The sequence below is a fragment of the Amia ocellicauda genome, chromosome 8 (assembly GCF_036373705.1).
Source record: "Amia ocellicauda isolate fAmiCal2 chromosome 8, fAmiCal2.hap1, whole genome shotgun sequence".
NCBI classification, from domain to species: domain Eukaryota; kingdom Metazoa; phylum Chordata; class Actinopteri; order Amiiformes; family Amiidae; genus Amia; species Amia ocellicauda.
The window spans coordinates 42,946,787-42,963,962 of NC_089857.1; the positions used below are offsets into that span (position 1 = coordinate 42,946,787).

The 17,176-nt window shown below is 45.6% G+C and overlaps 1 protein-coding gene across 1 annotated transcript in view; it reads right to left on the reverse strand.

Moving 5' to 3' along the window:
• Positions 1 to 17,176, reverse strand: part of adamts6 (ADAM metallopeptidase with thrombospondin type 1 motif, 6) — a 66,243-nt gene that overhangs the window by 24,597 nt on the left and 24,470 nt on the right. The window contains exons 11-15 of the mRNA XM_066711540.1: positions 13,423 to 13,564; positions 10,770 to 10,877; positions 8,106 to 8,251; positions 4,608 to 4,671; positions 2,140 to 2,242 (exon numbers count right to left, since the gene is read on the reverse strand). Of these exons, the coding sequence (XP_066567637.1) occupies positions 2,140 to 2,242; positions 4,608 to 4,671; positions 8,106 to 8,251; positions 10,770 to 10,877; positions 13,423 to 13,564 (563 nt within the window). The remainder of the gene's footprint in view (positions 1 to 2,139; positions 2,243 to 4,607; positions 4,672 to 8,105; positions 8,252 to 10,769; positions 10,878 to 13,422; positions 13,565 to 17,176) is intronic.

The window sequence follows — 17,176 nt, forward strand, 5'->3', positions numbered from 1 at the left end:
ACAAAAGAACAAGAAAAAAACACGATGGAAGATTAGGAATATACTCAGGAACAACAATGGATGCCCATACTGACGGGTAGAGGGGAGAATCAGAATGCACTCGTTTGCTTTCGCTGAAGTACGTATTGTGAATATTTTGAGGGGTTGCAGAAACACTCGGTTTGTAGTTGGGATGCCGTAAACAGGGGTTAATCAGGGAGTAGAGGCGGTCTGGGGACAGAGAAGCATCATGTCAGAACATCACAAAGCCTGTTAGGCAATGTAAGTCAGTCTTCTGAAGCAGTTCAGTTGAGAGCTCATGTCAGTAATGTCTCTCCAGACTTTTAACACAGCTTAATTCATTAGGGTCAGATTCTGGGCAAGGTACAATGAATCACTGCCTTTGCAAAGAGCATGATTTCAAACCCCCAAATGAGCCGTCAGACTGAAAATGCTCGCCTGACATCGATAAGCAACGCGCACAAACATTCGGCCTAAACAAAACCTCATTCTTCTTGGTTGTTTGCGTTGCTCGCATTTCAATATTCCAGAGGCTGTTTTTTTTCTTTTTCTTTTTGGAGATTGTTACCAGAACATTACACAACCGTCTCTGATCCGCTGACATGTAAATTGAAGGAATTATCTTCTCGGGGAGAAGAAACAAAAAACGCCAGAGCACCTGCCATTGGTTTGAATCTCTAGCTTGGTCTTGAGGGTATGCACCATTTGCTTAATTTGCCCCTCAAAGAGACACTGACATGAGAAAGGTAATAGAAAGCAGCAGCACCCCATGTTTTAGTGGAAACAGCTGCTTGGAAGAAAAGCCCACAACATGTTTTAAGTATCAAAGCACTGCCAAACGATTTGCACAACCGACCTTTGCTGTTCTGCTACTCTATACCACAATAACAAGCATTTGTGCGTGCTCTTTTTTTCCTGGAAGATGTGTTTTTGTTCAAAATTGGACATAAAAAAATAAATGATTGTTTTTGTTTTATTTGTATTATCAAGACTATCATGTTTAGTTCACTATTCTGTAAAGAAACTGTCAAACTGACTTGGAAAATCAACCCTAGCACCAGCATATCTGTGACTGCAAACTTTAAACAACTTTTTGGTTTAGTTTTCTGTCGTGGACTCATGAGAAGTGGAGTTCCTGCTGCTTCCCTGGCTGTGATGTAAAAAGTGTATGCAATGGGCACAGGGAGGCTGTGGGGGTGCCGAGGGTGCAGGGTGTCTTTGTGATCTCTGCCATGGATGGACCAGAGCAATCTCTTCCTCAACCAGAAGCCTTCTTATTGTGGGGCTGGTTCAGAAGCTCAGCATAGGAGCAGCACACCATCCGTACGGCTGACAGGTTTCCATTCTCAATTAACATGGTACACATCATAAATGTTTGTGTTATTGTTTATGCTTGTATATACACACACACACACACACACACACACACACACACACTATACAGTCACACAGTATTTCATGGTGTCAACAGTATTGGTCTCGAAATGGATGGGGGGGATAAAAGGAGAGGAATTCCCCGCTCCGCACTGTAGGTACACAATTGATATATATTTTCTTGTCAATTAACATCTCCCCTGTGGGTTGGACCCATAACACTAACGAGTTACAGGTGGGCTGCATGTGGAACCAATTAGAGGTCAGAGGTTATGAGGATCCTCTGGCTGGCAGTAAAGCATCCAGATCTCATGGCCCGGTGAAACCATCACCACATCGCCCGCTCTCTCTCCACCCCTTCCGCCCCTCCACCTCCTTTCTTACTAACTTTGCCCCTCTACCTCGCTCTCTGACTCTAAATCTCTCTTCCACCTCTCCTCTCTCTCTCTCTCACACACACTGACAGGGCTTTTTACACAGGGCACTTTTCCACACATCTTTAGTCTACAAACTAAACACTTCATGAAAGCATAGCAGCAGGACAGCGGTGCAGAAGATGTTCAGACATTTCAGTCTGGAATTTTAAGAATTTTAAGGACATCAAAGGGGCTTCTGCGTTGTTTGTACAGGCAGAGAATACAAAATGTCCACTATATACTGTATATATTGACAGACTGATCACTGCAGGGAACAGCTGCAGCAGCACTGAAGTGTGTGTGTGTGTTTGTGCATGCACATACGGTTCTGCACCCCATCTGCTCTCACCTCCAGTGTACGGCTTCCAAGTGTAATACTTCCCACGGAACGGCATGCTATCAAAGTCTGCACACTGCTTTTCCCGAAAATCCCGGGATCCAGTCGGACAGGACTGTGAGGAGTAAATAAGGATATGAAATCAGCATTAATTACATTGCATGAATGTATGGCAAGAAATGATTAAGTGAAATAGCTCTCAGTATAATGAGCCACACTGGACTATATTCATAGTGAGTGATCTGTCAAAACTCATCTCCAGTGGCGACTTCTTTATCAATCACCTTGTTGCTTTAGCACAGAATATACACTTAATATATGGAGTAACTCAGATTCTCATTTCCCATTGTTAAAATGATCAAGAACTTGAGTAGTTTATTTTGTATCTGAAGAGAAACTTCAAAATGCAGTATTTCATTTTAGTCAATACTCAGCATAAATCGAAGAAATGATTGGCATCTACAACACTTTACTACACTTTTCTAAGAGCTGAACAAACTGAGGTGGTTTCTTCTCAAAAAGGGAGTCTATACCACAATACAGTACATTAAAGTTAATGGTGTTAAAATAGCCTTTTTTGGTAATACAACAAAACTAATTTAGGAAAAGGATTTTAATGTCATGGACCCTAAAACTTTGGCAACGATTCTCCTCGGTAAAGAGCGAAACTTGTTCATTTTTCGAGAACACAGCGTTGTTCGAGAGCACGTCTCTCACAGTCTGTCAGACAACCTGGCTTCTTTCCATTGTCAAATGGCTTTAAATTAAAAAGCGACATTTAGTTCTCCAAAGGCCATTCTCCTGCGAGGTTATAGTGTCAGTAGGAGTCATGATATAAGCTGTGAAAGAAAATTAAAGTGGCCGCAGGAAGCTACGGTGGGGGGGATTAGTTCATTGTTGTAAGGAGGTGAACAAATGAGAACTGACCTTTGTTCTTTACTGAACAGCAGTCCTTCCAGGAACCTGTGGCTGTGGGGGGCTACATCCCAAATTACTTAAGGAATAATAAATCCTGACATTTGACAAACACCCAACACATCTGAAAGAAACGCTGAACGCATGAGTCCTTTTCTCAGGGTGTCTTCAGGTCCACGCCAGTTCCAGCAGACCGCTGCCTGTTCATTTGCATTCCAGTGGGCCAGAGGCTTAATAACACCAGGGCTCCTATGAAGGGCAAGGCTTGAGCCACTTTTCCTCTTTCAGTGACTTAACGCACCTCAATGATTCTTTGGCGATCCTGGTCACTTCCCTCAAAAAGTAGGAGAAAAAGTGCCGCTCTCTGTAAATAAAACTCGTGTTGTTTATTTTCCAAGACAAACTGGAGGGACGTTTGTTTCTACGTTGTGTGGTACTGCAGATTACCCACAACTTCTTGGACTACAACAGTGCCTAGAAGAAAACAGACCACCTATGAGAAAGGGGTTGTGTGGGGATGTGAATTCAGGACACAAAAAGCTCTGTTCACATCAGCAATGAGAGCCCTCAGTCCTTCTCCCCTTGAATCATAGTATGGAGCTAGTATAGAGCATAGTATAGAGCTCTACTCTAGGCCGTCTGCTTCACGCTGTTTGGGTCTCTCTCACAGGAAGTGCAGTTTCCCATTCATCACACCAAGCAGCACAGCAACATCAAAGAGGCTGATGCTGACAACTGTTGCATGGGCACTAAAGGTCATCTTGTCGTGTAAACTTCACGTTCCCAGAGCCGCGCTCCCTCGCCTGCGCAGGGATTAATCTCTGGGATCCACAGTCATGTCTGACAGAGCGCCAGGTGAGCGCACCTCAGAGTGCCGACACAATAGCAGGCAATGGGTGGCTTGTTTATCATCATTTCACCTTTTCTGTTTTCATCAGACAAATTAGACACCCTTCACTCATGGCGTGCTATGCTTCAGGTGCCTCCGATCCCTTCTGTCACACTCCAGTGGCTCCAGTAAGAGACCTTTGCTGTCCCAAACCAGCCCGCCTCCCAGGCCACATGGGAAGCAGGCCTTGTAATCCCGTTTCCACAGCCCTGCTCTCCGACAAGGATTAGATCCTGGAGCATGTCAAACAGCGGTTTAAGGGCAAACCGCATTATTGAAAGGAATTTAATCGCTGTAAGTCCTGGGAAGAAACCTCTTAGGCAAGACAGGGGCAGATAAATGATATCTGCCTGCATTGTTCAAAATTCCCCCTGCAGATTTTCCCTGCGTTTGTCAATATGCTCCACAGGTGTTTGATACGCATATTTAAACACACCGAGGAGTTACAGCCCCTCTCACTGAGGAATATAGGTTAAACCCATTACTAGCACAAGGTATCAAGCAATTACCACCTTCAACGTGAGCTCCCCTTAATGACACGTCACCGTCTCACAAGCCTCCCAAAACATCATGGAGGCATTTTCCCTTCCCGTTACCTGACCTGCCCTAGATCCTGTCAAGAGTGAAACATGCGAAGCAGATTGTGGAGCTGAGCTGCTGCGGGGCTTTGACTCACATCGGTATTACAGGAGCGGTATCGTTTCCTTTCCCCAAGACAGTACTTTCCTCCACCAGACGGCCTGAAACAAATTATTAAAAAAAAAAGAAAAAAGAAAAAAAAAGATTAATGAGGTAGTTTCCCCTTTTTGTCAGTCTCTCCCTGTCTGCATTTAAAAAGAAAAAAAGTGAATCAAAGTAAAATCCACACAGCATTTTAATCAGCACCGGCCAGCATCTGCACCGCATTTGGGGGCAGTTACCTTAATCTCTAACCGGGCTCCCACCAGGTAACCCACCAGATGCGGGCGGCATCAATCGCAGCTCATCACGGCGGGATTCATCTCCCCGTTCCCCGGCCCCAGCCCCGCTCCATTACAGCGCGCTGGGAGTCTGTGTCGCGGCCAGATCGCAGATAAATAACCCTGTTTACCGGCTCCAGGAGGGCAATGAATGCCTTCCGCAGAGGTCGTGGCACAGAACCTATCCTGTGAAAGGTCCATCAATCCTAGACATATCCATTAGAGAAGACCGCATTGCAATCCCACACAAATGAAGAGGGTGAAACAGACTTTTTTTCCTCACCTATTCATGGAGTTTTCAGCCATAAGATGCAACCAATCAGGCTTGCTTTTTTTACATCATGCCATCTGGTTTAATTACCAAGCTATTCATTCAGTTGTTGTTTTTTAAGGTTGGACGGACCCTAAAAAAAGGATGGGCTGAGGAAGTGACCCCTACAGACTGCCTGCATGGAGCAGAGTTCCTCCTTTTTAAATCAAGGAAATGCTGGATACATGCACTAGCAATGCAACTGGTGGTCCAAACCCCAGCTCCCCTAGTGACCATCCTGCAGTCCTGCCAGTTGAACTTTCAGGTCAGCTCACTTCTCCAAGCTTTCCCCAGGAAACTGCACTCTGCCAAAAGCACGGCTGCATCTGATTATGTAATTAATGGGAGCTGGCAAAATGCAGAGAGAATGCCTGGACACCGTGCCAGCACCAAACAACCGACGAAGTTGTGTCACAGATCTGTTTCTCTCCTCCTTTCATAAACCAAAAAAAAAAAAAAAAACCAATCAGAAAAGAAACAATACCACTTACATTTTAATCTCACTTCATAAGATGACTTCTTTTGACAGCAGAGAATTTTTATACTCAAGATTTTAAAAACTGCTTCCAAAGCATATCTTTAGTGACTGGATTTCATATGCTGTTTAGCTTGGTATGTATTCAATCTTCCAGTATCCACCATGACGCTTTGTAAGCCTGCATTCCAGCGTTCAGCTTTACTTAGGGTCTCGTGCGACTCACAAGAAAATAAAGATCTATTTCTACAGGTGATGAATTACCTGCGGGCTGTGGGGGACGAGGGGACTACGGTTTGAAGCCAAGACATTCAAATATGCAACTCTTGTGATGCTGTTATACGAAGGGACATATGTTTCACGGCAGCACGAGGGACAACAGAGGCTCGGTGGGGGAGAAGCAGGCATTTCACGGGCAGGGAGCCGGACAAACGCATTATCTGACCACACGGCAGAGTGAAGCAGGTGCGTTTGGGAATGAGAGGGTCGCAGGTTCAAATCCCAGGTGGGGAACACCTCTGCTGTAAGATACTTGACCCAAAATTGCTTCAGTATTACAAAATACAGAAAGTATGAATGGGTAACAGACTTTTGTTTGTAAAAAAAAATGAATTTGGGTAAAAGTGTCAGCTGAATACACAACAAACCTTTCAGCTATTACAGTTGGGCAGAGACTGCACACGAACCCTCCTGGGCTACGGTGGCCAGCGTTTAGGATCAGCAATGTGACACTGCATCACCTTGATTACCCATCAAACCCTGCTCACTACAGGACCACAAGGATCTCGACTCAGAGCTCTGCATTCCTACAGTCCTGCTGGGGAAATCGCCATCTGCAGTCAGTCCCCCTCAGTGAAACCACCCCCCAACCCCCTCGCAGAGTAAACATTAGCACCGGGCCTCCTCCTGCTCGGGTTGTTGTTCTCAGGGTCACAGTGTGGTTCTGGCGTTTCTGGAGGACACTGCTGTCCTGTACATTAAAATGACTCCCTGGCTTGAAGAGCATGAAGGGAAGAGGCACATCCGCAAACTAAATCTGCGACTCCTCTTCCTGTCGCAATATTGTTTCCTTAAGGAGAAAAAAAAACATTGATAGATTACATTCCGTGGTGCGGCTGCTGTCAATGTTTATCTTCTCCAAGAAGAAGAAGAAAAAATCTAAATCACTCTTAAAAGATTGTAAACGAATGGTTGGCCGTTTGTTGTTGTTGGGGTAATTCAGGAAATATCTGCAATAAGCCTGGTTTATTTTTCATGGGAGTCTGCCTATAGATATGTTGATTTGTTTGGATTAGAGAGATCCGTGTTTGTTTTGGTTTCAAACATTGGTCTCGGCCCCTCGAAAGTAACCCTTGATAGACCGGTACAGAGCTCTGCGATGTTTGGGAACAGAGTGCAATGTCCAACGGTTTGTTTTGTTAATGAAAAAGGAAAAAAGCTAAGATGTCGATGCCCTTGCGATCGCAGAGCAGAGCCGGATTCGTATTTCCAGTGAAGCTGGCTGATTGGAGGGGTTTCCTCCGTGTGGATTAGTACCCAGGTTTAAAGGCTATCATTTGACACAGGTGTTACACATTAACACTGCCCCCCCTACTCTGCCTCACAGTCTCGCCGCACCAAGGGTGAAGACAGACGTTTCCTCTAATGCTGAAACTGAAACTGAAGCTCTGTCGACGGCAGCCCAGCACAGAGCTCCTGGAGTTTATCCACACCTTCAATCACACCGAATGGCACAATAATAGGGATGATGACGATCGCCATAATGATGTTCCCAATTCGTCTATTTGTATATATGTGCAGGAGTTTTACACAGCCATGCATTTAGACTGAGGAATGGTACGCTACGCCGGGCAGCAGGGACCTAATGGTGGCACGCTGACAACAGGTGATCAGTGGCCGAATCCCAGGGCTCCGGTAGTGAAAAGGACACACTGGGTGAGCTGGATAACTGACCGAAGATTGAATCTGGCGTGAGTGTCTCTATACCATGCATGTGCAGAGGTGCCAGTCACCTATTCATTTCAGAAGAACCCAAAGATTTTGAGCTCCCCAGAGCTCGGGGGCATTTTCCATCCATTGCTCTGGACCCTGTTTTTGTTTGTGGCAGGAGCTGCGATTGACAGAACCTATTTCTGGTCTTTAGGTTAGTTGTGCATACACACAGCTTCTGCTGCCAGACGTCACATGAGGGGAGAAACATCAGGCTTTTGTGCTCCTTGAATGAAAATCTCCTAAATATATATTCTCTCATTATTGATTCCCTGCTGGATGAAGGCCTCCCTAAGATGTTTCCACTCACCACTTATCTATCGCTTCCGTTTTCCACATCAAGAGATATACAGCATTTTAAACAGAAGAAATAAAAGAGCAATAACCCATTATGCTTCCAAAGGTGGTGTTGTTTTGCTCTGGCTTACTTTAGCTACTTACGCTGGGCTGTCACAGTGTCTGACCGAGGACGAGACGCCACCCCCGCAGGTCCGGCTGCACTCCCCCCAGATGGACCATGGGCCCCATCCTCCATCAACGCTCTTGGGCCACGTGCCAAAGGCAACGCAATCTCCCTGGTAGCACCACTGCGGAGAGCAGGGAGGGACGAGATGGGGGAAGAGAGGGTTAGCGCCCCTGCCGGGGGGGAATCAGGATTGACTCCAGGTATTTCAGGCTTCAACATACCCCCCTCCCCATCATCGCAATAGGAGCATTACTGTGAAGTGGAAAAAAAATTGCCCCCCAACCACACAGAGGGCTTTGAAGCATTGCTCAAGCAGAGAGGCTCATGGGATTATTATATCAGTGTGTAATACTCTTGCGTTTTCCTTCAACTGATCTTCTGAAAGCCTGTTGTCAAAAGCACCCATCCTATCCTCTGTGTTGCAGTTGTGCCGGGCCAATTCGTTGTTTTTTAACCTCACTCATGGTGTTCAATTAAAGCCTTCCAGATGCCCTTTATATTTCTGGCTACAAACCAGTGGTCCTGTGAAAACATCCATAGAAGGCACACATTTAAACCACAGAGTTCGTCTCCTGGCCCTTGGCAGTGCGGCCACTTGCACCGCAACACTTTGCTTTCTGCTCAGCCTTTTGTTTTCTCCACATGTCAATTAACCCATTTTAACCATTCACTCATGTCAAGCTTCGGGATGAGCCACTGCACTGTGATTTATTTTAAATGTAAAGTCAAAGAATCTCTTTCTGCTTTTTGGGCACTTCAAAAGGATTCCTTTTCCTCCATCCGGGGACACGGATCAGAGAGCAGTCAACGCCGTCCGTCTCCCACAATAAACTACTGTGTTAGTAGGTTAAGTTGCATATTGCCGACAGACGAGGCAGTCGGTGTCCTCTGTCACCGCGGTCTGGCAAAGGGGCAATACTCTGAGCCACTTTATCAACAGGATTAGCGAGGCAACGGGAGCTCTGTATTGAAGGCCAGGCCTGCGATGCAAAGGGCCCAAAATAGTCACCGCAAGAATTCCTTATCTGAGAAAGACCGACACAGCTCGGACAGGCAGTACCTGTCTTTTCTATCCATCAGCCCGGAGGCATTTCATCACCTATTTGCAGCCAACTGTCAGGGCTCAGAGTGGGGGTGGGGTGGGCAGTTCACATGCTGGCTGCCCCTCTGACCACACATTGGAAAGATTGAAATAAAGGAGAGCTTTTGGCCGATTACTTGTGGTGACAGACGAGGGATTGACAGGGATGTTTAGGGAAGACCGATTGGCCACGCTGTCTGAACACTAATGACTTTGCAGGACCGCAGTCGGGCGAGCGGAGAGTCTTGCTGACACAATGCCACCTAGGATGAGGCCCTCGCATTCAGACGGTTTCCGGAAACAAGACTCCATGGTACACAAGCGTCCCGGCGCTGGAAGAACGCCTGTGTTTTTCAGACAGAAAATATTGCGGAAGTGGATATTTTCACAACAGCCGAATGTCAAGCTGATGACTTGAATCCTACCCATAAATCAACAATGTGATCATGTTCTTATTTTTGTTTTCCAACGGGAAATATATATATAGTTGTAAAAATAAATAAGAACTAAGGTTTCCCAGTTAAACCCTCACTCCCCTACAGTGACGTGCAGCTCAAGCAGACATGAGAGGAGAGCAAAGGAGTGGGATTCCCCTACTAATGGATCCAGACTCAACAGATTAAGATGAACATTCAGAAGATACAAACCTGGGAGAAAGCTACGCAGTTTCTAAGCCTGCGCAGTAACCCCAGTGATCAGTGTGCTTCGTCACTACACTTTGCTGCGTGCTGGCAATGACCTTGTATGCGACACATTGGGGTGATGAATGTGAACCTCTCTCCACCAGCTGCTACCCACGTAGGAGCGAGTGTTGGCCCGGCACGGCGAACATGGACCCAAGCCTTGAATGAAGCCATCGGCCCAACGTTAACAGAGTGTGACAGCCAGTTAAATGCTCTCATTCTCTCCATATAGACATCATATCGTCAGTAACAATGCGCCGTAATCTTTGTTAAAACTGTCTCCCTAACCTGGCAGGGCAGAAACATGAACTGATGACCCAATCTTATTGTTTGGGCAAATCCAGTCTGCATGAATGGGTCCTGGGAATGGCTGCTTTGCTGGGTTTCTGATTCCCATATCAAACACAATGGAATTATTGAAAATTATTACAGCTGTCCACACGGCCACGCCTTCGGTACTTGCCAGCTAATCTGCTGTGGTACTTTTCCCACTGCGGTGATTGCGCACCTGGAATCCTCCAACGTTGCCGCATCCCGCACAGGGCTTCCAAGGAAACCATATCGATACTTCAGTCCATCCAAACCCGACCTGCCCCTGGGGATCCGGTGCCAGATAATAAATTACACCCTTTTCAGCTCATCTTATCGGTTCAACAGCTTGTCCCCCCTCCTGTCCTGACTTTCTCCAGAGAGGCACCAAGAGATGGCACCAATCCCTCTTCTTTCTCACAGAAAGCAAACAGCACGTGTATTCGTCACAGGGCGTTTCATACAAGCTCTGTTTAAACCTGAAAGCATATTCGGTGGACAGCGCTGTGTGAGAAGCCCGTGTCCCCTTCTGTTGTGAAGTCCCCTTCTGGCGTGTAGGTCCTTACCCCTTTCTCTATGATCCCCGTTTGGCACAGCGTCCCTTCCGCAGCCGGGATGCTGTTTGTGACACATCGGTTGCTTTTGCTTAGGCACCAGAGCTCTCTACACACTTCCTAGGAAAGAAGCCAGAAGCAAGTTGATCAGAATAAAATCAATTTAAACGCACATCAAATGATTCAGAACGAAGAAGAAAGATGAAAGATTTCCATTTGACATTATAGGGATAACCGTTATAAAAAGGGTTATACAAGTACCAGCCTCTTAAAAATGTTTTTGTTTTGTCTGTTGTGACTTGTTTACTTTTTCATTTAAAGCTCGTAACTGGATGTCAGACATTTGACTGTGTCAGTTAGACGAGGGAGTGTGGTTCTGGTTCCAACTGTTTGTATAAAAAACAAAAGAGACTAACAAATAAAATTGGCGTCCAAGAACACTGCATGAAAAGATAACTGATAATCCAATGAGAATTCATCATCTTTGGAAGATTTAATCAATTCATACTTTCAAAGTAAATATGAAAAGTCTACTAAAGAAATAAATACATATATATAATAATCTTTAAACATCATTTTCAAACCTCTCATTTAAAAGAAGACAGAATAAATGCTAAATGCCCAGTTGTAAATCTCACTCTCTGTTAGAGGGGGAAAAAAAGTGTTAATAACAGCAACTGTTAAGAAGATAAAGCAGCGGCCATCAGCTTTCACAGGAGTGTGTGGAGCACAAAACGGCTGCGCTGTGAAAGAGTTATTGTACAGTGTGCAGCGTTTGACCTCGGGGTCAGTGTTCAAACCACAGCACCGCGTCGGCAAAATACTACTAATGGAAGCGGAAAGAGGGAGCGTGCAGCCGGCTCCCTTACAGCTGTTCCCAATCACTCCACCTGAAGAGCCCTTAAAGAGCGCTGTGGCCCAGGGTCAGGGCCCGGGTCACTGGCAGTGGGGCCACTGATGGATTTACATGAAAGGGGAACAGCACTAGCGATAAAACATGGCCTTCTGCCACGGCCCCGTGGGCTCGGGTCTCGGAAATGACCTCCTCGCGCCTTCCCTGCTTCCCTTGCGTTCGTCCGTGGTTTTATTGTTAATTTTTTCAGCAAGCGATGCGACGCTTCGGTTTTAAGAGATTCCTGTGAGCCGAAGACACTTCATACCAAAGAACATAGACTGTGAATGTTAGCAGCATCTTATTTGACAAAACACCAGAGATCTCCTGCTCCACGCTGGAACAGGAACGACCTCTGACTGCTGAAGACGGGGCAGTTGCAGACCAAGTGCATCCCACAGGGGTTCATTCGACACCCTGCCAGGAGACACACTGGGATGGTCTTGGCCATCCGTAGGAACTCTTCCTCTGAACGGGATGCATTCCACCCCACTCATCGTCACACGCAGAGACAGCTCCCCCAGATACTCATTAGCAACCGCTGCTCCACACAGCTTGGCATTTTCTGTTTCTTTGCGCTGTGTTTTCTCCCCGCTGTCCATTTGTTTATCTTTGGAAAGCATCGCGAGGTCAAGTGACAAAATGATTAAAACATCTGAAAGCTCAGGCTTGAAATGGCAAATAACAGACCAAAAGGATGATTCCCTTCTTTAAGATATTGCAGGACATCTGGACGTAGCACGAGGTTTGTGTGTGTTTGTTTTTCAAGGTATTAAAAAAAACAATCATCCTGTATTATGACAGAGCCGACCACAATGCCTGATCCCTGTGGAAGAAAGTCAACATGCTAAAGCTGCTCAGTCCTAACCCCATCCTTGGTCCCGAGGGTGGCTGAAGTGAAGTTAATAATCTCTCCTAATACTTATCTTAGGCCTCTGTCCAGGCCCCCCTAATTCGTTCAAAAGGTAATCAGACTGTGCATGCAATTAAGGGCGAAAAAACAACAGACGCCCGAATGCTTTCCAAAGTGAACAAACTCATGCAGAGAACAGCATACCGAGAGCGTGGCCTCTGAAGACATGACTTAATGTGCGTGTGTGAGCCCATTACACACTGTTTACTTTCATTTCACAGCCCCCCCAAAGGCCTAGAACAAATATTTATAGGATACAAGCTCCAGGCAGTTGAATTGCTTTATGCTTTGATTTACGCAACCCCATTTTCTCCTTTCACTAATTACTTTTTTAATTAGTCTGAACTGCCCACAAGCGCCACCATTGATTGCTTTTCTGGAGAGTCGGACATCACTAGGTATTTCCAGCACGATTCAAGGGGAGCGCTTTCCCGAGGTGGAAGATTTGGCAGTTTGGGAAGGACAATATCCTCAGGGTTTCTTTTGTAACCCGTGACTCTTTCCGGTGCAAGAGAACTGCAGGAGTATTTTATGCAAATCTTGAAATCCTGCAGCTTTCCTTGGGGTTGATGCATGTGGACCCCAGGATGCTTAATTTGTTAGAAGATGGGTTGGAAGGGCTTCTCCAAAAACTGCAGTTCACACAAACGTATCCCCTATATATAGCCGGCAATGCTGGAGCTTTCACAAACTTTTAGAGATTAAAAATAATTAAAAAGGGATGCACCGAATTATACCTTTAAAAAAACTAAACTGAATTATCATACAATGATACAGCACAACAGCACTATTGAACAGTAACCCCAACCCCTGGGTGGAAGACAGGACAGTGAGAAACCACTGCGACGCAGACTTCTTACCCCGTATTTGCACTGACGGGAGGATGTGCCGTACTGGAAGCGACACTGTTCGTCGGCGTCGTACACCTGCCCCGGAGCCACTGTGGGGTACAGGAAGTCTCGTTTCAGAGGTTCATTGTCCAGACATGTCCCACGACCTGAGCTGTCAAAGAAACAAACCCACAATAGGACGGTTTCTCTCTTCGCACCACTCAGATACTACAGATACAAGACAGAAGGGACATCATCGGGGGCACGAGCACAACAAGGGTAAGATAACTGGACAGCTTTTCCATTCATAGCAAAATTTACTAGGCTATTTTTTTTTTTTTATCCCCCCACGCCCACCCACCCACATGGAGAATAAAGGTGGTACATGACCAGAAACAGAAGAGGAAAACGAATAGGAAAACAATACTGTAATCTTAAAGAGAAACAAAAATAAAAGTAAAAACATCCGTGGGCAGCCCATTTGTCAAGCATACCACAAACATGCCGATGCAAAGTGAATATTTCCGATGAAATTGCCACCCAACCCTCGCAGTCGGGTGTCATTTTGATTGTGCGTTTTACAAACCGACGTGCCCCGAGGGTGTCGTACTACTGTAACTTACTGCAGATATGCCGAGGTGTGGTACGACCTTTAACCCTTCACAGACAGGATGCATTTTACAGGCATTTACACACCCTTTCTAAATACATGTGTTGGTTTCCTAAAGCACTTTGAAAAATACGCAACATGAGCCGTGACTTCTCATATAAAATGTGCCATGGATTTCATTTTGTTTTAAGAATCCTGAAAAAACAAACATTCTGTCCATAAATTCTGAAAATGTTTCAAAGGCTCAATCACTTATAAAAGAAAATGAAACAATGTATTCAAATACGGTTTTCAAAATATGAAAAACTAGGGGCAAAACAGCAATAAAGCGAAGACAATCATCCTCCAACTCTTTCAAAGCAGCAATAAAGAACTCGGAGGGGAAAAAAAAAAAATGCACAGACGGAGGGAAAATAAATGTGTAACAGGGCAAAGGTCCCTTCTTGTGAGAATGAGCGGTGTGTTTAGTCTGTTTTGTCACAGAGAAATATGTAATAAAATAAAAAATAAAAAGTCTGCAGTTTCAAGTATTTCTGTTTTCAACTGAACATTTCAATGCTGCAGAAAAAGCAACACAAAAAACCCAGGTCTAGGTGGTTTCTATTGGTTCAGGGTGTGAGCTTTGTCATCCTATGCTGCCGTTGTACGATGGCTTCTCTCAACTCACGTTTCATCCAGCAAGCCGACTTTGTGAAGATGAAGTGAGAACACAAACCCCACGTCTGCTGGCTGCCGTTCCCTTTGACTGAACATGATCATTGTTTTACACCCTTTCCAGCCACGTGCTTCAGAATATACTGAATATAAGTGCCTGAGCAACAGGATAGGAGATCTGCTTAGATTTTATTATGCGAACAGAAAACCCATTATATTGCTACTGTTTCTTCTGAAGCACTTCAGAGCCAAAACCACGGCTACTCCACAGTCAAACCTTCTATAGAAGGGAGGTCAGGGGTATCTTAAAATCCCCAGCATGCTTTGAAGGTGTGATCACAAGCAGGTTTCTCTTCAGTGCTGAATTGTATGACTTTACACCAGTAATAAATAACATCCCATCCAGTCTCTCTGTCCTGGAGTCCCCAGCGGGAGGAAAGGACACACGGAGCACTGTGGGGACATGGTCAGGGATCATCCTGACCCAGGGCCCTGCAGCCAGGTTTCCAGAGAGCCTTAAGTTCTCAAGTACCTCCAGAACAAAATACAGCAGTTTGACTAGCGTTGCACCCTCAGTATGTCAAGGTTACCCTGGTACAGACTGACACAACCACCTTCATCTTAGGTCTCTGTCCAGGCCCCCCTAATCCATTCAAAAGGTAATCAGACTCCATGCTCCATCAAGCCCCACATGAGGGCAAAAGCAAGCGGTGACTTAAATGATGTTGATTCACACAACCAACCACTGCGGCTGAAAGGAAGTCTGATGACTGCCTGTCCCATAATTCACATTTCTGCTAGGCTGTTTTCACACTGGACTGGCCATCTGAGAAAGCAACTGGCCTCCCAGCACATCTTGGTCAAACTGCAGCCGAATGATCCTGCGAGGGCAGTCCGGGGCTCCGGGTCCCTGCAGCGCCACGACTCTACTGACCAAATTCCAGACCGGGGTACAGAAGGGGGCCAACAGACACAGAACGGCAAGGGTTCATCTCAAAGAGGGTTAACAGGCTGAGCAGAGTTGCAGGATGGAAGTCTGTCTGACTGACAGTTGCACCACACACACACAAACACACGCACGCACATAATACTAGAATCATTGCCCCAAAGAAAAAGTGCAACTCGGTATACCAATACATTTGCATTTGCATTTGCATTTGCTGTAGTTGTTTGGTAGATGATATCCTTTTCCTTGGCTTCAGTTTTCCCCGGCAGAGCCAGGCCAAGCCGCAGTCTCCCCGGTTCCCATTACCGCACCGGGACTGCAGACCCATTGTTTATTGGTTCAGAAAAAGACAAGAGCCACTTAGGAAAACAAGCAAACAAAAACCGTTGACAAAAAACCCTCTATGCTGCACTCAGACAAATTCATTACAGTTAAACAGAAGTCTCTGCAATCAGGAGAAATGATCCCTGAACTTGTGTTGGCATGTGGTTTTATAGACAAAACACCTTAATACTTTTAAAGAACATATCTAGACTTAAAGTTGGGCATTTTAAACATGTAAATACAACAAGAACTCGGTCTCAGTTCTGTAAATCCATCCTTCTTTGTAATATGACTCATATAAGAACACACACATTTCATACAAAACCATTCGACCAAACCAATACCCAAAGATGCCCACATGTACATACATGGAGTATGTACATGAAGTCATTTTAACGACACCGAGGGAACGAACAAGCTTCTCAAGTCAGGATGGGCCTGTTCCCACAGAGCAGAACATCTCGTTTTGCACCAGTAACGCTACACGACATCCAGGCCAGCAGAACAGACAAAACCGTTTACTGGGGATAAGGAAACGCAGAATGCATCCAAGAATCAGACAAGCGAGGAGTACAGACAGACAGGCTAGTTATGCTCGCTGGAAAGAGGAGGCCCAAGATACAGCATCACTAATCAAAATCAGAACATCAGTTTCAAAAAGAATTACAGAAAAATAAAATAAATAGGAGGTAAATCAAGCCTACACCTGCCAGAATGCCCTTCGTTGTGCTTGATTACCTCTGCAATATTTTAAGAGCAACCAAGGAGAGGGGACAAAATGCGACTCGGTAAACTAGGGCTCCATTACAACTAGGCAAAAGATACGTGCACTGTATATTTAAGGTTCATTTTCCCCACCACAACACAATAGTGGATTATGTGGCTTGCTTGGTTCATCAGCACAGCTACAGAAAACAGTCTAAGAGCAACAAGCGGCCCCTTGTGTTTCTGTGGTAAGATGGTGCACTATAATCTATTCTGTCCGCATAGTTGGCGACTGCGTTTGCTTCTTCCTGAAACCATTCATTGGTTAACCCCCTTTAACAACCATAACAACCTCCTATTCACTGAGGGACAGTAGAGATTCTCCAGATAAACAATTAAGCCCTAGAATAAACAAGGTCTACCACCAGCCCACATTTGCTGAAGTAATCTGCAGCTGGGAGCACGTTCAGCCCACCAATGCTCAGATGCCTTGAAACACAAACGGTGCCGACCGCAGAGAGCGCAGCTGTCCCAGCGCCAGCCCA